The sequence below is a fragment of the Alligator mississippiensis genome, chromosome 11 (genome assembly GCF_030867095.1).
Source record: "Alligator mississippiensis isolate rAllMis1 chromosome 11, rAllMis1, whole genome shotgun sequence".
Lineage (NCBI taxonomy): Eukaryota > Metazoa > Chordata > Crocodylia > Alligatoridae > Alligator > Alligator mississippiensis.
In genome coordinates, this window is record NC_081834.1 from 23,177,557 (window position 1) to 23,200,298 (window position 22,742).

A 22,742-nucleotide genomic window follows, 5' to 3' on the forward strand; every position below is an offset into this window, starting at 1 on the left:
AACACCAGAAGCTTCCAGTCCACAATACCTTGAGTGATTCATACTCCAACTCTGCGCCTCTCATCGGTGGCCTCTCCTCTTCCTAGGAGTAACACACACAAAAAAATAAACACTATGTCTCTTAACTGTCACTAACGGATCTCAACTGGATCATTTCTCAGTCACAAAAGGAGTTAAACAACCATCTTCTCACAGAGCTGAATACAAGACATTCAGCCCTACACCCCTGAATTCTTTCTGTGAAACATTAACATTGACTTGTTCCATTTACTTATGATCTAGTTTTCAAACATGTCCAAGTACTTCCAGCTCTCAACAATATTGAAAAAATTGTCCTACCTATTTTAAATGGCCCACTAAGGATTTAGGAGCCCAAATTTAGGTAACAAGGCTTGAAAATTTTGGTAAAGCAAAATAAGTATTAACAGGCTATATGGGCAGATCCAGATGAGTGCACATGTGCAATATGTAGCAGTGCAAGCCCATCTGTGGCACCACAAACCACATGCGCCACACATACAGGCATTTGTTGTGTTGCTAATTTACAGCATGACAGATTTTTTGACACTGGGAAATCCTGGTGTCAAAAAAACCCAGGCCTGAAAAAAGTGGGGTGGCGCACATGGCAGCCACATGCACCACCTGAACCTGGAGCCTGGCCAGCTGGAGCTACACTCTGGCTGCTGGTCAGGCTCCACACACTGGATCGCCACTTCTAGAGCCTCAGGAGACACCCAGGACACCAGGGAAGGCTGTTGGGGCCAGCCCAGGTACTTTAAAAACTGCCCCTGCAGCCATTTTTCAGCACGGAGATGATGATACATGTGACACTTTGGGTAGTTTAATTACAGCGGCTCTTGGAGATGCTTTAATTAAAGCAGCCTCCCTGCCACCCCCAGAGTGCATCTATAAATGCCCTATAGTTTTAAGTTGACACCATTTAGCATTCATGGAACAAACAGTAGGTGGAACAACCTGATGTCATCACATAATTGGCTAGATGCACTCTACCCTGGTCTTGGCACGAAGAGCCTGTTCCTCCTTCCGGTCCAGTTCATCCTGCAAGGACTGCTTTTCTTGCTCCAACTCTGTAACTCGTTTCTGCAGCTTGAGGAAGAGAGACATGTCCAATGGTGTCCTTTTCTCACTTGGCTCCTGAACAGGAAAGAACAAAGTGAGAACACAGTTCTACACCAAGAACAAGGTTTTTTGAGAGTAGAGAAGGGAGACAGATCGGGGAAAAAAGAATGAGATAGAACATGGCATATAAACTATATAATTGTTACTTAAGTCTGAGAGCTGCTTACTGGTATTCAAAATTTTTCATCAATCTTCAAAAGTTGACTTAAAAACAAATCTACTAGTATAAATAAAAGCTTCTAATTTAAAGCATTAAGGGTAGAAAGACAATAACTAGAAGGCATTAGGCCTGTAAGCAATCATACCTTTTTTTCTTATTTGTTTGGAAAGGGGAAGGGAGAAGAGAGATAAACTTGTGGTTAGACTTACTAAAAACAACCTTCAGATACAGGCAAACTTCTCCAAATTTGCATGACTACTAGTTTTTTAGTTAATAACAACATTCTATACACGTTATTTGGATCCATTATAAACCAACTTAAGCAATTAGATGGGATGCAAAATATAAGGTTATTAGAAGGTAAGTTTCATCATCATTTCCTTTTATTTTAATTTTTTCATTTCCCTTTATTTGTATGATTTTTAGATTAATTGACTAGACTTCTCTTGGTATTTTTCAGAGTAAAGGTTATCATTCATAACCCATGAATGCAAAAGAACTTGATTCTGGTTTCAAATCATCTCTACTTTTTTATATCCTTTTCTCTTGTTAGCCTGTAAATTTAACATCAGTTTGATTTTTAAGGGATGAATTAAATTTAAACTCTATTTCTACTGTAGGTTATTATATTTATTAATATTCCAAAGAACAAAATTGATATTAAACATGGTTTTGGCAAAGGAGCAGCCTTTACATATAGTTTCCAGTTAATGTAAGAGGACAGTATTTAGCACTCGCATGAAATACTGTAATGTTTGGCTACCTTTTACTTTATCCATCTATCCATATGCATAAGGGTCTCTCTAAGTGAAAATATAGCAAACTGAAAATGAGAGAGGATCCATACAAAATACTGGTTGCTGACTTGGAAAGTTCATGGTATTTGTATTTGTGCTAGGAAACCATCATCCAGTGAGAAGTTTAGGAATAGATATGGTTGTCAGTAAAGTGCAACTGTGGGGCTAACTAGACTGCACCAACTTCAGTTCCCAAACCAGTACTGTTCAACAGGTGAGACGAGAGTGCTGTATGTACTGGCCAAAGTCAAGAGTAAAATAGCTAGTTTAAAAGAAACTTCTCAGGGGCTGAGAAGAAAATGCTATTGACCGTTTTACTGACAACAACACAAGTCAGTCCATGAATCTGATGGCTCTGTGTGTGTTTAATCTTAGCATATATTAAAACAGACTTGCATAATTATTCATAACTACTGCCCATTGCTTGAGAACGTAGACAAACTGAGTAATCATCCTGGAAACCTCCAAGTAAACTGGAATTTGCATTTTTGTATATTTGAGATTACAGTAATGATAAGGTACCTTTTAAATTTTATTCTTCTGTATGGTACAGAGAAAAAGAATATTAATATAATATTTTCTCGTTAAGGGTGAAATTGCGCCAGTGGAAAGAGCCCACATTAAATCTTTTAAATTTGGAGTTTTGGTGATGCAAAGGACTGCATAGCTGATCTGCACTGAAGTGAGCTAAGTGCACACAGTACTTTTTGGATGCTTGCAGCAGTTTTGTGAATCTGAGCATAACTGAACCATGAGATTTGTGGCTGCCTTCCCAGTGAGAGACGCATGGTTACCGAGAGCACAGTTACTTGTGCCTGTAGGTATTTCAGGATCTGCTTTTCAGCTAGTCTCCAATGGGTTTTTTCCAGCTCCTACTTCTATGTGTACAAATGACTGGGCTTGCCATGGTGGGCAGGCAGCTGTTTTACATGTGCAATTCAAACAAATGTGGTTAACATTTCTACATGTACTTATTGTCATGCAGAAAAATTACACATTTTTTCACTAAGGCATTAGACAAAAACAACTACATAAATAGTTTCCATCCAGGAACAGCACACACCAACTGCTGAAACTTCCTTAGTCTGATGAAGGGTTTTTGAACTCGAAAGCTTGCTTGATAACTATTCTCCAACTACTTGGGTTGGTCTAATAAAAGATATCAAATTAACCCAAGGAACCTTGTCTGCCTACGTCCTTAGACCAACATGGCTACAACCTAAACCCCTGCAACATGGAAGATATCGAATTCAGCCATCTGAAATGGAAACTGTACAACATGAAAAAGAAAGAAGCCAAACTCAACAGCAACATATATTTTCTAAGCCTTTGCAAAAAACACAACTTCATTCCCCAAGGACTAAACATCTACAATCCCCTTACTACTACACACAACTCCAAATATGCTTCCCAGCTATGCAGAAGAATTTCAGAGAAAATTAGAAATTATTTACTTCACCTACTCTACTCCAAAAGAGACCAACTCAGGAAGGAAATCACCATATACTACAACAACTTAAAAGACAGAAATCCATGCATGTTCCCTGACAATATACAGTGGATACAAAGAGACTACAAAAAACTTTCTACAGCATTCATCCTACATAAAAAGAAATGGAACAAATTACTCCAAGAACAAGCTCCCCAGCCACAAAACAACCATCAGAGGAACAACACCAACACCTTACAACATTCCAACCTCAGACTTGATAAAACTGAAAGCAGCAACCAACCCACAAATATTATCAATCTCTCTACACACGCTTACCAAAACTGAAAAATCTGTCCTTTCTAAAGGCCTAAATTTCTGTCCAGAAAAATACCCTACCAAAAACTTCAATGTGGAGAACCAGAAGAATTCTTCCGATGCCTGCGCCTCAAAGAATATTTCCACGACCAATTTGAACCCACTCCCAACAACAACTCGTTCTCTGACAACATTCAGGAAAGGATCAATGCCAAAAAGCCCCAAAAAACATCAGATTGGACACCTCACAGTGGACAAAACCCTAACCTTGACCGCTACATTGACTGCTTCAGGGAAAGAATGAACAATGAAATAATCAGCAACACGCGCCACCACAACAACCTCCCTCTATCAGAGAAAAAGGCCATAGAATCTCTAAGATCTAACCACCAAATAGTAATAAAACCAGCAGATAAAGGAGGAGCTATAGTCATCCTAAACTGTGAGGATTACATAAAGGAAGCCAAGAGACAGCTCTCTGACACCACCTACTACAAAGAACAACAAGAAGATCCTACTCCCCTTTTCACCAAAAAAACTCAACAATACCATCAAATCATTTCCATCAAAACTACAAGAAAAACTACAGACCTTGATCCCCCCGCTACCTAACCCAGGGACTTTTTACAGGCTCCCTAAAATCCAAAAAACAAGGGAACCCTGGCAGACCCATCATATCCAACCATGGGACCCTAACTGAGGAAATATCAGGTTTCGTTGAAGCAATCCTAAAACCGCTTGTCACCCACAGAGCAAGTTTTGTACAAGACACTACAGACTTTCTACGGAAACTTAAAAACATAGACCACCTTCCCAGCAACACACTCCTAGCCACCATGGACGTTACCAGCCTATATACCAACATCCCACACCAGGATGGCATCCAAACCTGCCTTATATCTCTACAGGAACAAGATTACAACTCAGAATACAGGCCCAAAGATATTACTGAGCTTATACACTTCATCCTCACACACAACCATTTCACTTTTAATAATCACTTCCTCCAGATGATGGGAACAGCTATGGGCACTAAAATGGCCCCACAGTATGCCAACCTTGTTATGAGCCACCTGGAAGAAGACTTCCTCAAGAACTGCACCATCAAACCCTTGCTATACTTAAGATACATTGATGACATCGTCATCATTTGTACTGAGAACCTGCAATCTCTGATTGAGTTCCATCAGAAATTCAACAGTCACCATCCCTCCATCCGACTTTCTTTAGAATACTCCAGCACCAACATCTCCTTTTTAGACACAAAGATCAGTATCCAGAAGGGTAAAATACAGACCACAGTATACAAGAAACCCACAGACCAACATACATATCTGCACAGAACCAGCAATCGCCCTAAACACACCAAAAAAGCTGTGATATACAGCCAAGCCCTCAGATACCACCAAATTTGCACTGAAGAGAACACCCGGGATCGCCACCTCACTAATCTTAAAAAGGCTTTCACCCAACAAGGACACTCATCCAGAGAGAGAGATCGCATGTTTGAAAGAGCCACCCGGATACCACGTGAAGAACTGCTGCAGTATAGAAGAAAACCCCCCACAAATCGCACACCGCTGGTTATGACGCATCACCCCTCCCTTGAACCTGTATGGAAAATCCTCAAAAAATTGCAACCCATACTAGACAGAGACCCTATTCTTAAAAAGATCTTCCCAGAGCCACCCATCCTAGCCTTCAAACAAGCACCGAACCTCGCCAACCTCATCACCAGAAGCAAACTTCCTCAAGCCCAGAACACACCAAAAGGATCCAGACCGTGCCATGAGAAGAAATGCAAAACCTGCCAACACATCTCCACCACCCCCACAATTACTACATCCCACAACAGAGCCATCAGCATCCCAGGATCTTACAGCTGCACCTCCAGAAATGTAATATACCTCATCCAATGCACCAAATGCCCTGATGGAAAATATGTAGGAGAGACCCAAACAACAACTGCGCACCAGAATGAACGCACACCGGAAATCCATCAAAGACAGAAACACCCAATTACCAGTGGGGGCACATTTCTCACAGGAGGGCCACTCTCTCTCCAATCTCTCAGTCCTGATCCTCAAGGGAAATTTACACAACACTTCCCAGAGACGAGCCTATGAGCTCCATTTCATCAACCTCCTGGATACTAGAAATCATGGACTAAACATAGACATTGGATTTTTGATACATTATAATCTGCCTGGCAACTGACTCCCCAGCCCAGCCTCTGGCTTCTTTACTTTTCATTCCATCCAGGAAGAGCGCACACCAACTGCTGAAACTTCCTTAGCCTGACGAAGGGTTTTTGAACTCGAAAGCTTGCTTAATAACTATTCTCCAACTATTTGGTTTGGTCTAATAAAAGATATCAAATTCACCCAAGGAACCTTGTCTGCCTATGTCCTTAGACCAACATGGCTACAACCTACACCCCTACATAAATAGTGGGACATTCATAAAGAAAATGAGATAGTGCCAACTCAAGCATTGGATTTCTTGATGCAAAATTTTGCACAAAGATTTGTTATAAAGAAAAGATCTGCTTGGCACTGATCAAGTAAAAGTACTTGAGTTTCTTTTGTATTACCTCTGTTCTCAGTGGTAAGTCATCTGCCTCTGTGATCTCAGAACTAAAGGTATATTCAGATTCGTTGCTGCTGTGAGTTGAATCTGTTCTTTTGTGCCCAGGCTTGGGAATGCTCTGAAAAGTACAAATAAAACAAGTCAGTACCAGCAGTTGGCTTTTCAACATTTACTTGTCATAAACCCTGCAGGTAAGCAGTTAGTGCTCTGTGTTACTTCATAGCAATGAGAATTCTGGGAATGGTCGAGATGGCTCTTTCCCTTGTGCAACATGAAACCAAAGCACACAGAAGAGATTTGATAACCAAGTCTCTTGGGGAAGGGTAGCAGAAGTGAGCAAAAGTGCAGTATTTTGTGGAAAGTTAAACTTGAGTGATCAGGAAAAGAACAGTCAGCCCAGGATAACAGAAGTAGCAAGTATCCTGTGAAGATTCTGTATTTCCCCACATCCCCTTGCAAGTTTAATAGCGGCTGAATTGGCTACAGATGAAAAGGAGGGGAAGCAGAGTTGGGGAGCAGCACAGGTTAGTATTCCATGGATCTGTAAGACTAACTAACAATCAGAGGTCAAAGAAGAGGTTTTGAAAAAAATCCTCTGTAATTCAAGACAACAAGTCAATTAATAATAAAAGTTAAATGCTGTGGATGAGCAAAACTAATCAAATCAGGAGCTATTATTGCTCCCACATACAGGCACACAGTTCCAACACCCCATATATATGAGCAAAATCTAAATGATTTCATAATAATAATAATAATTATATCTAAACGAGTTCTGTTAAAACACAGTCCAGGAACACTTCATCATTCTCCTAATTTTTAAGCTACTTACCACCATGAGGTTCATCTCATCCTTGAGATCATCATAGCGTTCTTCTAAGCGGCTGAACTCATTCAGTAGGTTCTGATACCTTAATCGTTCATCATTCAGATCCAGCTCAAGCTGTTTAGTTTCCTCAGCTAACTTCTTCTCCATGGTCTCTGTCACAGAAAACATGAAACCAAAGCATGAACAACAGTTCTAACTTACTGTGTGGTGTCCACATTCTGTAGATGCAAGATAAAGTTCAGGATATTCTACGTGTGTAAAGACATTGTTAAAAAGCAAAAACAGCCAATAGCACTTGTGCTGTCACAGTAAAGTACTGTATCAACAAAGACACAAAGGACTAAAACATCATTTCATGGAAAGACTCATTAGGACATTTTAAAGTTATTTTTCCAATGTCTTTCTACTAATAGGTTAGAGTAGCAGCAATAAAATGGTCTACAAATTAAAATTTTATTTTAAAACCCTCTGCCTACTTTTATGTTGCATCAATCCAGCATCTGAAGATGGCATCTCCATTTGTGCATGATTTTCAATGTAAAATGAGGGGTAGAGTTAGGTGTACATTAGAAAATAATTTGCTAACATGCAACAATGCATCTGTTCTTTGGAATACACTATAGACACAGTTGGCCCCTGTGTGCTTTTTTTCCCTGTGCTCATAAACTTCAAATTAAAGAGGAATGTAGTTTATAAACTGCAGAAAATTGGTCAGGTCTGAGTGCCAATGACTATAAAGAGTGCTGCTTTACAAATGACACTAAATAGAAAAAATGGAAGTGAAGTTATTACGATTGACCTGTGAACTCCTTGGCTTGGTCACAGATGCGACGATTCAGCTCCTCCTTCTCATTCTTCAGCAACGTATTCTGTTCTTTAAGTTCCGATACCAACTGCAAAAACAAAGAGCATTAGGTCAGGAGGAAGGTTTCAGTCAACGTGCCCTGGTGTTTAAACAGCGCACCCTAAGCTCTAAAGGATCTAACTCAACATCTATAAGCTTGCAGTAAGACTTCAAAACCTTAAAATGTTCTAACTGTCCCTGAGAGAATCAGATCAGTAAGCTGAAGTGATGCCATCTTCACTTCAACTTCACATCCTTCTACCCTCCTGTATGAACAACACTGGATTTTCTGTCATATGATAAAAGTGACTTTGACACCCTATAACGTCTTCCAGTAAAATTACAAAGAATGCCATTGCCTCCAAAGACATACAGATTAGAGACAAATTCAATATCCTTGCCCCATGTTGCCATTAAAATTTGATGAAAATCTAAGGGCGTGTCTGCCCACAAAAGTTGTATTACTTTAATTCATCAGGGCAGTTAAAATGGTGTAAAGGACCTAGTGTGAATGCATTTGTTCTGCTATAAAGCATGGCACACCAGCCTACCTGAATCCACATTAGAGGATGTATACATGTAACTATATTCAAAAAAAAATGTGTCCCCTAAAAGATAGCTATACCAGTACATAGTGTAGAACAGGCTTATAAAGATTTAGGCTAGCGACAGAAACTACACATAATCAGTATAAATGATCAGAAACAGGTTCAAATCTGTAACACAACAGAAGTTCAGCGTGCACAAACCGCTTTGAAAATGGCCCAAACCAATTTAAGATAAACCTGGATGGATGCCGTATTAGACTTAACTGATTCAGGTTAAATCGGTTTATTGCACTTCTCCCCGAGATCCCCTCCAGATTCAAGTTAACTCCCAGTCCCCGAGCATCCCAGAATACTTTACACCTCCCCCGTAATTCCCCCCCCCCCCCCCCCCGGGGCAGGGTAAGTGGGCTAGCCTTGGCCCAAGCTGTCTGCTCCAGCTGAGCATGGAGGCATGATCTAGTGCCCTCTGCTCCTGGCATGGGCCACTGCAGGCATGTGGCTGCATTTCCAGAATCAAAAGTGAACATCTGTTCACTTGCTTATCGGTTCAATCTTAGACTAACCTGCAAAGACTTAATCGATTCAGCCTCATGCTTTTTGACTGTTTCTACTTAGCCTTAAAGAACTGTCCTACAGAGCTGTTCTTGTACAAAGGACCTAGAATCTGAACAAATTTCAATGGTAGAATCTGTTTGTTTGTTTCATCAGCAAGCAATAATGTACTTCCCACCTGATAGGGGCTTGGAGAGCAAACCAGTTTTCCAGAAAAAAAGATTTAGATTTGTAGGGCAATAACTGGTGCACTATCCATTACAGATGGCAGAGGAGACGGGAATGATCAGCCTGGGGTCAGATCATCTGTATGTCTGTTTCTAGCTTTAAAGAGTGCTTCATTCTGCAAGCTCCCAGTGCTGTCTGTACCCTATTACATATCCTGTACCCAACCTCAGAACAAGAACAGAAAAGAGGAGAAAATTAACAGCCTCAGCTCTCCAAGTGACAGGAACAGTGAACTGCTGGGAATGTTAAAGATTGGTGGTTTGTCAAACCTGGTAGAGTTTTGGGCCTAGAGTTCTTACTTGCTCATTTTCCTGTTTGTATTTGTCTGCCCATTCCTCTATAGTCTTCTTCTCTGACTGAGTTCGGTGCAAATCTTTTCGGAGTTTGGCAACTTCCTCCTGAAGGCTGAGGACACGGTTGGTGGCATTCTTAGCTTCCTCCTCACTCATGCGCAGCCGTTCCACATCATTTCGCAGCTTCTCTGTCTCCGAGCTGTAGGTGTTCTCCAAGCTAGTTAGCTTCTCCAACAGAGATTTGTACTCTTTGCTCTTTGCAAAATACAATGCAGACAGGAGGAATTAGATGGGTTTTAGTCTTGTTTTAATGTAGCCTTCTGCTTACCCCTAAACACACCTAAGCCTAAGCAGCAAGACAGGCATCCAGCCAAACATTTCACCCTGGACTTTCAGGAAAACACCACAAGGGACAGAAGACACTCCAGTCTGCAAATGTGCATTTATAATGCAAAATAAAAGTCGGACAGAAAACCTGCATTCTCACCCCACTACCTCCTGACTACACACAATGACAAGCTTACAGCTAACACCATATTAGCTACCATGGATGCCACATCTCTGTACATCAACATCCCCCATAAAGACAGATTACAAGCGTGAAGAACATTATCCCCAGTAAGAAAATTGCTTGTGTTTCCATTACACTCTCTGGCTTTGTCCTCTCATGCAATTGTTTCAGGTTTGGGGACTCCTTATATATACAAATGAATGGCACTGCCATGACCCTTAAGTAGGCCAATATATTTATGGGAGACCTTGAAGTACCTTTTGTCTGCAGCTGCTCTCTCGTCCTCATGATCTACTTAAGGTACTCTGATGACATCTTCATTGTATGGATGCATGGGATGGAATCTCTAGAGAAATTTCACCAGGCCTTTAATAACTTCCACCCCTCCATCAAACTCTGGAATATTCCACCCAGCAAATTCATATCTTAGACACTACAGTAACATTGTCAAGGTACACTTTGCTGCCACATTTTATCAAACTGGCCAACTGCCACAGCTACCTCCATGCCACCCACCTTCATCCTAAGCATACTGTTAGATTCATGATCTATACCCAAGCTCTGCGTTACAACCATATCTGCTCTCACACTTTACAGATCTGGAGCAGGGATTCCTACAATTATAATACAACCCAAAACTGTAGCCATACAAATCAACAAGGCCAGATTTTGATCTTGCTCTGACCTGCTATAATACCAATCCAAGGATAAGGATAACGGAGTCCCTTTGGTTGTTGCCTATAGCCCCCCTGGCTTGAACACCTGAGACACATCATTAGTGACCTGCAACCCTTCCTGGAAAAGGCTGACCATCTCAAAAGTAGTTATGGGAGTGAACCTGCCCTGGCTGACAGGCAGCCTCCCAACCTCAAACAGCATCCCTCAAGCAACAGTATACTTAAATCCCAGTCTCACTGAGGCACCTGGCCTTGCAACAGACCCAGATAGTTTCTGTGCTCCAACATCATTACAGACCACATCATCACTAGACTGAAAACATGGACTTCAGCATCAGAGGTTCATTCACTTGCAACTCCACCAATGTTAGGTAGACCATCACCTGCTTACCGTGCCCCTCTGCTATTTACATCAGAGAGACAGAGTGAATTTTGTGACAGAACGAATGAACACTAATCTAACATCAGCTGCCAAAAGACACGCAAACATAAGGCACAGCACTTTAACCTCCCTGGAAACTCCATCGCTGACCCCAAGGTGGCTGTTTTTAGATTTTTAGAAACTGATTTGAATGGGAAATTGCCTAACAAGAAAGCATCAATAGACTGGACTGTGTTAAGTATGGTCTAAACAAGGACTATGGATTCTTATCCCATTACCTGGATTAGGTTTTGTGACTCCTTTGTTCCTGTGGGTTTAGTTACTTATTTGTTTGCCACTTCCAGCACTGCCTCCCCCCTCCCTCCCTTGTTTTTTGTATTCTATTTTCTTTCTATTTATACACTGCTTACTGCATGGCCTTTCACAGCATCTGATGAAGTGACCTTCAGCTCTTAAAAGCTTGTGATATAATCACAGCTCTACTTTGGTTAGTCTAAGGTGAAAATTTACACTTCCTTCTACTTTACTTCATATTAACATGGCTAAATGTCTCATTAAGGGAAAAGATGTCATCTTTCTTTGCTGCCAAATGAAGGAATAAACAGTTACAAGGGTATATTCATACCTAGGCTGATCACTATCTCTTCTGTGGAAAGGTCTATTTTCCCAATCACAGACAAAAATCATCCCAAAAAGAAATCAACCCCCACTGCTTACTGCATTTTTAAAAGGAAGGCTGGCAGCATTATTCAAGTACTGAGGCACTTTTTGGGGCAGCAGCTTTTACCTGTTCATCAATTTTACGCTGCAGCTGCATGATCTTGTTCTCCATGCCAATGTTGAGCTTCTTGTAGCGTTCCACAGAGCGCGCCTCTATCTTCAGCTTCTTCAGTTCCCTCTTGGCCATCATGCGTCGGTAGCAGCATTGCAGGTAAACTATTGCTTTTAAGCTCCTGTGGTAGTGCACACGGGCCAGCCAACCCCTCATGCGCTTCTGAATGATAATGGCCTTATGCTCCCGAAGCATCTACATTTAAAAGTTAAAACAGAAAGGGGAAATGTTGCAGGCTATATGTGTGTATATATGTGAACAACATTTGGCTGGGAGAGGGTACAGAAGTGATACAGCTGGAGACGCATGAGTTTGGAAAAAGAAACTACTGCAGAAGGGCAGTATGATAAGAGCAAAGAATTAGTAAGAAAATAAAGTGTAAAAGGGCAAAGACAATGGATAAGAACAAAAAAACAAGGGGATTAGAATGAAGAGAAAAGGTGCTGGAAGGAATTGCAGATATTTACATTGGTTGATGTTAATTTAAGATCCCTGTTGATTACAAAAAAATTAAGGTATTTATAGACAATATTACAAATACATCCTTGGAGATTTAGTGAAGTCTATAATTTCCTTCCATTGTACCTTTTATTCTAAACCTGCCTGAAGGTGTTGGTCCATGTGCAGTCGGATAGATCCCAAAACATCATTTAGTCTGTCCGTTTCTTTCTGCATCAGACTTGGCAATCTACAGCACAAGGGCTGAAACTGGTTTGCAGAGATGGGGCTCTAGCAGCATACGGCAGTGGGAGAGTCCTCAGCAATGCTCGGCTTTACCCCTATTGCACTGCACCATGTCATGTTGCAGCTGGGCAGCTGAGCAATGGGTATCTTTCCTGTGCCATGCTGCAGTTGGACAGTGTGGGAAAGTGGCAGTAGTAGCCTACCATGGACCAGAGTTGGGCTATTCTGGGCCACCACTACAAAACTTTGCTGATCACTAGTTTACATGATGTGTAATGTTGTACGCTTTAAAACAGGTGCTAGCAGAAACCGCTATTACTTGGATGGATTCTGATTTCTATTCTTTCCTTCCCTTTTAATTCCTCCTAATCTTTTTTGCAATTGGCACTGATTGTTAGGTCAAGGGCATATAAAGCTAGTTAAGCATTTCCAATTTTTGAAAACCTGAGTATGCTTTTCTTCCAATATTTCAATCATAAATTTTATATCCGTCTAATTCCTCAGAACATTTATAATTCTAGAAACTTAAATATGGTTTCACAGACTTTTTAGATAGTTCAGATTCCATTTTACATTTTAAAGCAAGTTGCATATTTACTTTTTGAATAGCTGAGTTAAGGGACTTACAGCAATTTCTCCAAAGGTCTGGAGATCCTAAATTATACAGGATCATAAGTTAGCTCCTATGGTCATACCCCTGTGGTGTTAATTTCTAGAGAACTGAGGGAGGCTTCATATTCAATGGACATGGTTATCATGGGTGACCACAATTACCCTGACATCTGCTGGGAGGGGCACTCGGCCAGATCTGACTGGTCACGTAGGTTTTTGACCTGCGTGGAAGAACTTTATTTAGTACAGGAGGTGAATGGGCTGACTCGGGAGAAGGCTTTGCTGGATTCGGTTCTAGCCAAAGGGAACAACCTGGTGGGAGATCTGAAGATTGAGGGTAATCTGGGAGATAGTGATAATGAGATGACAGAATTCACTATCCCTCATACGGCAGGGAAGTCAGACAGTAGGGTAGAGGTGCTTGACTTCAGGAAGGCTGACTTCAATGAGCTTAGGAAAATAGTAGAAGAGACCCTATGGGAAGATCAACTGGAGGGAAAGGGAGTTCAGGAACCGTGGTCATTCCTCAAAACAATGATCTTCAGAGCACAGAAAAGGACCATTCTTGTATGCAGGAAAGGTGGTAAAGGGGCCTTAGAAGCCTGCTTGGCTTACCAGAGGAGTCAAGGAGTGCTTAAAAAAGAAAAAGGAGGTTTACAAACAATGGAAACAAAGGGTAGACACCAAGGAGGAATACACAAGTATAGCCCGTGTTTATAGGGAGAGGATAAGGAAGGCAAGGGTGGCAACTGAAATCAAAGACAATAAGAAGTCCTTCTTTAGGTATATAGAGAGCAGGAGGAAGACCAAGAGAAATGTGGGCCCCTTGCAGAATGGGATGGGACAGCTGATAACATATAGTCAGAAGAAAGCTGAACTCTTTAATTAATACTTTGTGTCAGTGTTCCTGCATGCAAATTGTGGTCACCCGCCTGGTCGGATACTGGACAGATGCAGGAGGGGGCGATTGCTACCTAATGGTCAGTGTCCAACTGGTGATGGAGCACTTAGAGCAGCTGAATGTCTTCAAGTCAGCAGGACTGGATGGACTACACCTGACAGTGCTGAGGGAATTGGCTGGTGTCATTGTGGCACCATTGGTGAGGGTATATGAAGACTTGTGGTGCTTAGGAGAGGTCTTGGAAGACTGGAAAAGGGCCCATGTGGTGCCAACCTTTAAGAAGGGGAGGAGGGAGGATCCGGGAAACTATTGGCCAGTCACTTTAACCTAGATATAAGGTAAAATTTTGGAAAAAATGATCAAGTCGTCCATTTGTGACAGACTGGTAGAAGGCATGGTGCTGAAGGATAGCCAGTATGGTTTCACTACAGGCAGGTCATGTCTGATCAATCTCATCTCCTTCTGTGATCAAGTAATGAACTGCTCAGATGTGGGAGATGTGGTTGATATCATATACTTGGATTTTAAAAAGACCTTTGATATGCTCTCGCATGATGCTCTTATAAAAAAACCTGAAGGATTGTGGACTGGCAGAGTTCATGGTCAAGTGGGCTGGGAACTGGCTAAGGAGTTGAACCCAAAGAGTATTAGTGGATGGGTCTGTATTGTTTTGGTGAGAGGTGGCCAGTGGTATCCTGCAAGGTTCAGTTCTTGGTCTTGTGCTGTTCAACATCTTTATGAATGATTTAGATGAGTATGTGGCAAGCACGCTGGCCAAGTCTAGAGACGATACTAAGTTATGGGGGAAAGCGGTCATGTTAAGGGATAGGATACAGATCCAATCAGACCTGGACAAGCTGGAAAGGTAGGCAGAGCGGAACCAGATGCAGTTCAATAAGGATAAATGCAGAGTGCTTCATCTGGGAAGAAGTAACCAGCAACACGAATATAAATTAAGAGAAAATGTCCTGGCCAGCATGATGGCTGAAAGGGACCTTAGGGTTATGGTTGATCATAGGATGAACATGAGCCACCAGTGCAAGGCTGTAGTCAACAGAGCTAACAGCATACTGGGATGCATTAGCCGATGTGTCACAAGTAGGGCTAAAGGTACTTCCTCTCTACCCAGCACTGGTGAGACCCACAGCTGGGGTACTGTGCCCACTTCTGGGTGCTGCTCGTCAAAAAAGATATGGAGAATCTTGAAAGGGTCCAGAGAGAAGGGCCACAAGAATGATTAAGGGTCTGGAGGGCAAACCTTATGAGGAAAGACTAAGAAACCTAGGACCGTTTAGCTTGGGGAAGAAAAGACTGAGCGGGAACTTGGTGGCTGTCTATAAGCATGTAAGGGGTGAATATTGGGAGCTCGGAGTAAAACTCTTCACTAGGGTACCTCAGGAGAAGACAAAGAGCAAAGGCCATGAATTGGTTTCAGGTTGGATGTACAGAAGAACTTTACAGCAAGAGTGACCAGAATTTGGAATAGGTTTCCCAAGGAGGTGGTACAGTCCACAACCTTGGAAGTCTTCAAGAAGAGACTGAACAGACACCCTGCTGGGATCATTTGGTCTCAGCAGTATTCCTGCCCACAGCAGGGGGGTTGAACTTGATCTTTCGAGGTCCCTTCCAGCCCTTAATTTCTATGATTCTGATTCTAATGATTTTTGAGCAACACCAGTGAAGCCTCTGAAGGTTGAATACTTTTTGTTAAGAGGTTAAAGCTGTTGCATCATCACTACAAGAGTTGCTAGTTTAACAGTTTTAAGTTCCTAATATAGCCTGAATTCTTTTACTAGTTTAACAACAAAGTTGATATGGCAAAGTATTTATCTAACAATGCTCATTTTCTTTGACATTTCTTGACAACAAAACTTAAAACTGTAAGCAATGCAAGTGTATTGGCTTCAGATTAACAAATTCAAAATGTCCACAGGAAAAGCTAGCAATGACTGTAAAATCAGAGCACTTAACAAGGTTTGATTTTGTCCCTTTTTATTCTTTTAAAAGATAAATCAACGAAATGAAATATCACTATTTTAATAAAGTATTAAGGTAAAGAAATAGAGTTCTTCAAGGCATAGAAATGCCATAAATTAACACTACTTCTACAATATTAACTCAGATACATTGTATAAGTTTAGCATTCTCTATTCCAGCTTCCCTTGTTATTAGGGCTGTGCGAAGCTTTCGTAGCCAATTCGATTCAGAGGAAATTTGGCAGCCAAGTCTCCTAATCCAAATCAAATTGGGAGACCTATTAAAAGCTCTGAATTGAATCGGAAAAGATTTGGTGCCAATTCAGATTCAGCCATAGATTAAACAGGCTGCAGTTCTTGAGGACACTGGATTCAGCTGCCCCCACAGCTGGAAAGTCTGTTGTGGTGGGCAGAGCGGGAGGGAAGGAGTGTGTGTGGGGGACAGATCAATGCCCCTACAGTGAAGGAGGGATTGGAGCTGGGACAAGCTGCCCAGCCAGGGTGGGGGGGTGTAGGTCTTGGGGAGGGGGGCAACCGCCACTGCACACCATCGGTCCGGGAGGGCATGGGAGCAGGAGTGTGCCCCTGGATCTGTGTGGGGCGGGCTGCGCTATGGGAGGCTAGCCCCAGTTGCCTGCTGCCGGGCTGTGCTCCTGCAAGGCTGGTGGAGCCAGGACTGCACTCTGGACAGCTAGCCCCAGTCGCAGCCCAGAGTACAGCCCTGGCTCCGCCTGCCCTGCAAAGCACAGTGGAGCGGAAGCTACGTGGGGAGTTAAAATTCCCCATAGCACCTGCCGCCGGGTGTATGTGACTGCCCCCATGCCCTGCTGCTGCTCGCCCAGTCGGAGTGAAGCCATGACTTGTCTGGGAGGCACAGGGAGGCTGGGTGAGTGGTAGGAGGGCACAGTCCTCACTCCCATCCACCGCCCGGTCTGGAGCACAGCCTGGTTTAGCCCACCCTGCACAGATCCAAGAGCACACACCTGCTCCCATGCCCTCCCAGACTGGTGACGAGCAGTGGCGGGAACCCCCACTCCCCAAGTCCTGTGCCCCTCCAGCCCCAAAACCTCCCTGACTGTGGGGGCATTGATCTGTCGAATCATCGAACTGAATCACTGTCTCTCTGAATCGGCCAAATCCAAATCGAATACTTGCCGCGTTGCACAGGCCTCCTTCTTATCTGTTTATATGCATAGTTTCACATTACCAGTGTATATATACCTTGATAACTAAGATAAAATCAATATTCAGTTACATTTTTACCTTAACTAGCCTGAAAGGAAAAATAAAATAATATAAAATACCTCCATTCTATTGGTCTAGCCCTCATCAGTCAGTGAAATTTATATTCCAAGGATAAAATGAAACATTCCAGAATAATATAAAAATATTTAAAAAGTCTTACTGATTTTATCGAATGCTTTCCAGGAGTTTATGAAAAACTGAGGAGGGACTCAGCTTCTTGTTAAACTGACCAGCACAACACAATATACTTTGGAGGCCTATCCCAGGATGTATGCAACAGGTGATTCAATTAGTTCAGATTCCATTTTAGTCACGTGACTGTTGCACATGCTTTCTGGGCATGTGCCCATAAAACAACAGGCAGCTTTCACAATCCTTTCTTAAAGAGTAATGTACACATCATATAGTAAAGTCATATGTGGGCTTATAGTCATGTATTGTTCTATACCTCATATCTGTATCGGCCGGAGAAGAAACAGAATACTCTAGGACAAATTGTCAGTGAATGATTAGCTGACCTTTGAAAAATATAATGCGAAACAATGGTAATAGACAAACTTGCCATGAAAGATGTTTGCTTTGTGTATGTCGGCCATCTGAGCAGTGATTCTGCTTCCAATCAAAGTGAACTGAGGACAGATTTTCAATTTTGGTAAATCATAATTTTAAAAAATTGTATCACATAACTACATCATCTATTATCCTAGTATTGCAGGCATCCTAAGACCTTAGGACTTAAACTTCCTCCCTCAAAGACCAATATGTACAAATAAGGTATACATGGTTTGCCTTTATCATGTTCCATCTGTTGTGTCAGGATCTTATATTCCATAATTCTTAACTGCAATTATTAGGGTGAATAATTCATTAAGATTGAGCAGCCTCCTCTGACAGATAGGTCTGACTGGCCCTTTCAGTGACTTCATAAGTAACATGACTTCTATTACAAGGTTTTGTGACATGCCTATCAAATGGTGTTCTTTATAACTCATCATATGCATAACAATCACATGACTATGTTGAGGATTACTGAGTGGCTTGAATCATCTGCTCCACATACCATGAGGGTGGCTTTTAGGTTAAAAGTTGAGGTGACATGCATCTCAAGTTAACAGAAAGCTTATTCTTTTCTGAAGTTGGTATATATTGTTTGAAAATCATCTGTCAACCTATCAAAATTCCATATATATATTGTTACACAAACCAATAACACAGACACTTCAAGTGTTAGTAAAGCCAAGTACTATTATGTACACTAGAAAAATGTATAGCAGGTGGAATAGGAGGTGACTGAGTGAATGTGTACAGGAGAAGAAATTTTACTATCTACCTACTGACTGCTCATTTTCACAACCTTCATATTGATGCTATGTTAGGCTGCCATACTTGGTACACAAGAACATACACGTCACTTTGTTACACAAATGTAAAATTTGAAGAAATTCTTTCAGTGCAGTAGTCTGATCAAATATGAGAGAAGCATCATTTTAAACAGTCATTGCTAGGCATTCATGGTCTATACTTTTAACCTATGTCAGCTAGAGAACTAACAGAACTCTGTAGGACAACTTTTCAGTGAATGATTAGTTGACCTTTGAAAAATCCAATGTAAAAGAGTAGTAAGAGACAAAACTGCCATGAAAAATGTTGTCTATGTTAGCCAACTAAGCAGTAATTCTGCTTCCAGGCCTGCAACATTTAAAAGAAAAATCTAATTTTTAAAATAAAAGCTGTTCAGTTTTCATTCTAAATGTCATATCATAATTTTAGGACAAAGATTATCAATCCTTCAATAAACTAAGCACAGTATAAGTAAAAAAAAAAAAAAAAAAAAATTTACTCGATAATCTATTTTATCAGGAGCTGGCTCACTAGCAACAAAATAAACAAACGTTCTGATAATTCTTAATTTTAGGTTCTGACATAAATTAGGGATTGAGTAATTGTGTGAATAACTTTGAACATGACCCCCAATTACTGAGTGGCTTATAACTGTATATTGGCATCCATATATTCAGATACTTTACTATAGTTCATGTAGGGATATTCTGAGTATGCATGAGGTATGACAATTTGTATGCATAAGCGTTTTTGAGCAGTCCATAAGTATCATTCTGATCTAATGTAGAAGTAGCTGAAGAAAAAAGCAAGAGAGGCACCAATTAAATGTTAGGTCTTCTTACCTGCTGGTATTTGTTCCTGGCCATGTAACCTCGTAGGAGGGACTGAAGAGCAATAGTGACAGCTTGCATGCGCTGGTATCTTTTGCGAACCACATACATACGCTGGAACTTCTGAATGATGGTGGCAGCTCGAGTTCGTCGCAGGAACTTGACATAACTTACCGAAACAAATAGTGGAAACAATTACGGATGGTATCTATAAATCACAAATACCTTTCACCCAGTCCTATAACTTTACTTGCTCTTTCAAGCTCAACTTCCTGCTCATTCTTTTTTATGAATAGTTTTGCCCATGATACAGTATTTACATTACTACTCTACTACCCAGGTATTTAAGAAAATTGACCCTTATCACCTTCAGGAAGCATTTTCTCATCCTCAGAGAGCTGCAGTGAGGAACTGACAAACTCTTCTTAAGTTTTCTAAAACACTTCAAAAAAGGATCCACCTTTAACCCTTAGCCTTCCTGAAAGACTACTAACAAGTACATCAAAATACAATCCATATGCACATGGCTGATTCCTCACCTCAGCAGTTGACTTCTTTCCCTCAGTCAGCTGCTCCAGCCATCCGACCCTTATGTTACTTGCCCTTTCTACATTGCATCCTGGCCTGAGAACTTGATTCTCCAATAGTGGAGCCATGATCACTTTTGGAATATCAGGAAAAATTGACTATACATGTATGGCAGCAAGACAGTGTGTAAGAATTGAGCTGCAGCAAGAATCCTGCTCTACCACAGAAAATAAGTAGCTCTATGGCAGTGCCCAGCTGGGAGATGGTTTTTTCTTTTCTTTTTTTGAAGAACAAAAGTAGCAGGTCCTGTACTTATGGGAACTCAGATTCTACTCTGCTTCCTTCATTATGCTCAAAAATTAGATTCCTAAATGATTCATATAGGAAAGAGACAGAAGATGTTCTTATAGTGAAATGCCCTAGTTAAAGGGATTTGCATCAAGAGTAGAGCAAGTGTCCCCTAATGTGCCACTTACCATCGTGCCTGGTAGCCTCTGACATATCGCTGAATGGTGATAGCTGCCTTCCTCATGCGCAGGTACTTCTTACGCATCAGCCAGCCTCGGATCGTTTTCTGGATGCGGATGCAGGCAGCTCTCAACTTATCTGCCCTTATTTTTTCCAGATACGCTACTTGGCCAGCCCGGAAAAATATTTTTGTCTTGCCAAACTGGTACTTATCCTTGTCCTATATTCAGAGGAAATATATGATCAGTAACAGGATTAAAAAATGATGGATAAAAAAAAGTCTCAGAGGCTGAAAAAAAGAGAGCTAAACCATCCCATATAGTATTCCAGCTAACCCTGTTCTTAACAATTACTTAAAAGGAGCAAGATTTTTCATTTTATTATTTTCTGTGCACAGTTTTGCAGAATTAGTTGTTAGAGAACTGGTGAAATATTAAGGAGTAATATTTGAGGAATGTTTAGAGCTAAATACTTTTGGAAGTACTTAATGAAACAGAAAAAAGGGGGTTGTGTATTTTATAGTTTTTACAAATCACAGAATTGAAAACTGATTTTCTGTAATGAATGTGATTTTTCCCTGGGGTAATACCACATTCACATTCAATTTAGTTTCTTTTGACCTGAAATTATTTTTTTCAGGTTTTCAAGCCAAAAAACCAAAAATGTGTTTTGGGTTGACAAACTTATTGTTTAGTTTTCCCATTTTTTCCAGTTCCACCATGAAGCCAAGAGCCTTTTATTTGCACAGCTCAAGCACTGATTGGTTTTGTGCTCCTCTGTTGGAAGGTCTCTTCCTAGTACTCCCCCACAGAATAATATCAGGAGATTCCTGGGACTATGGCAGGGTTTCAGAATGCTAAGAAAAGCATGGCTGAAAAATGGATGAGAGGCTGAATAGGTGTTTATTTGGGACAATGAAGAACCAACGTGTGTGTACGTACATACGTACGTACACACACACACAGAGTTATTCCTTCATGATAGACCTCTCAGACTAAATATGCTCTGAAAGCTAATACACTTTACTGTTAAATGAGGTGAGACCCCTCCCTACTCAAATCCCACCAATGCTTAATACTGCTGTCTTCCAGGCATTCATGGACTGGAAAGTTTAATCCAGATCCCATATTGCAGCAATAGTAATTTACATTAATTCAAGTAACAGCTTTCTTAATTTAACTATAAAAAATAATTATCCCTTGCAGTAGGTAAGTTGTGATATTTGTAATATCGCAGATATTGCGATATTTCTAATATCACAGGTCGGGCAGAGACACTATGGGTCAAACTACAAGGGGGGGGGCATGGCAAAAGGGACCTTACGGTGGGTGTCTACTACAGACCACCCAACCAGGGGGAAAAGCTAGACCAGGACTTCTCCAGTCAGCTTAGGGAGGCGGTTAGGTCAAGGGATGTTATTGTCATGGGTGACCTAAACTACCCAGACATTTGCTGGGAGGAGCAGACAGCCAGGTCTGACCGCTCGCTAGGTTCCTGGCTGTATTACAGGACCTTCACCTTATCCAGGAAGTGCACAGCCCCACTAGCGGTAATGCCTTGCTGGACCTGGTCCTGGCCATGGGGGATGACCTGGTGAGGGGACTGCAGGTCCTTGACCACCTGGGAGATAGCGATCATCACCTGCTGGATTTCACTATCCAACGCAGGGTGTCAAGGGCTCACACCAAGGCTAAAGCCCTTGACTTCAGAAGGGCCAACTTCAATGAGCTTAGGAGACTAGTGGGGGAGGCACTAAAGGCCCAGAACGTAGAGGAGATGGGAGCCCACGAGGGATGGTCGTACTTTAAGGGGGCGATCCTCCAGGCCCAAAGGATAACAGTCCCTGAGAGACGCAAGGGGGGTAAGAATGCTCAGAAACCCCCTTGGCTCAGCACAGGCATTCAGCAATGCCTGAGGAATTAAAAGGGAGGCGTACAACCAGTGAAAGGGAGGAACTATCACCAAGGAGGAGTACTCCTCCCGGCCCGGGAGTGTAGGAGGGCTATTAGGAAGGCCAAGGCAGGGATG

At 41.6% G+C, this 22,742-nt stretch overlaps 1 protein-coding gene across 4 annotated transcripts in view; it reads right to left on the bottom strand.

Moving 5' to 3' along the window:
• Positions 1 to 22,742, bottom strand: part of MYO5A (myosin VA) — a 195,308-nt gene that overhangs the window by 32,442 nt on the left and 140,124 nt on the right. For all 4 annotated transcript variants that reach the window (XM_059714677.1, XM_059714679.1, XM_059714680.1 and 1 more), the window contains exons 19-27: positions 20,723 to 20,934; positions 19,731 to 19,887; positions 12,085 to 12,324; positions 9,734 to 9,982; positions 8,062 to 8,155; positions 7,266 to 7,414; positions 6,438 to 6,551; positions 1,012 to 1,155; positions 29 to 82 (exon numbers count right to left, since the gene is read on the bottom strand). In XM_059714677.1, the coding sequence (XP_059570660.1) occupies positions 29 to 82; positions 1,012 to 1,155; positions 6,438 to 6,551; positions 7,266 to 7,414; positions 8,062 to 8,155; positions 9,734 to 9,982; positions 12,085 to 12,324; positions 19,731 to 19,887; positions 20,723 to 20,934 (1,413 nt within the window). The remainder of the gene's footprint in view (positions 1 to 28; positions 83 to 1,011; positions 1,156 to 6,437; positions 6,552 to 7,265; positions 7,415 to 8,061; positions 8,156 to 9,733; positions 9,983 to 12,084; positions 12,325 to 19,730; positions 19,888 to 20,722; positions 20,935 to 22,742) is intronic.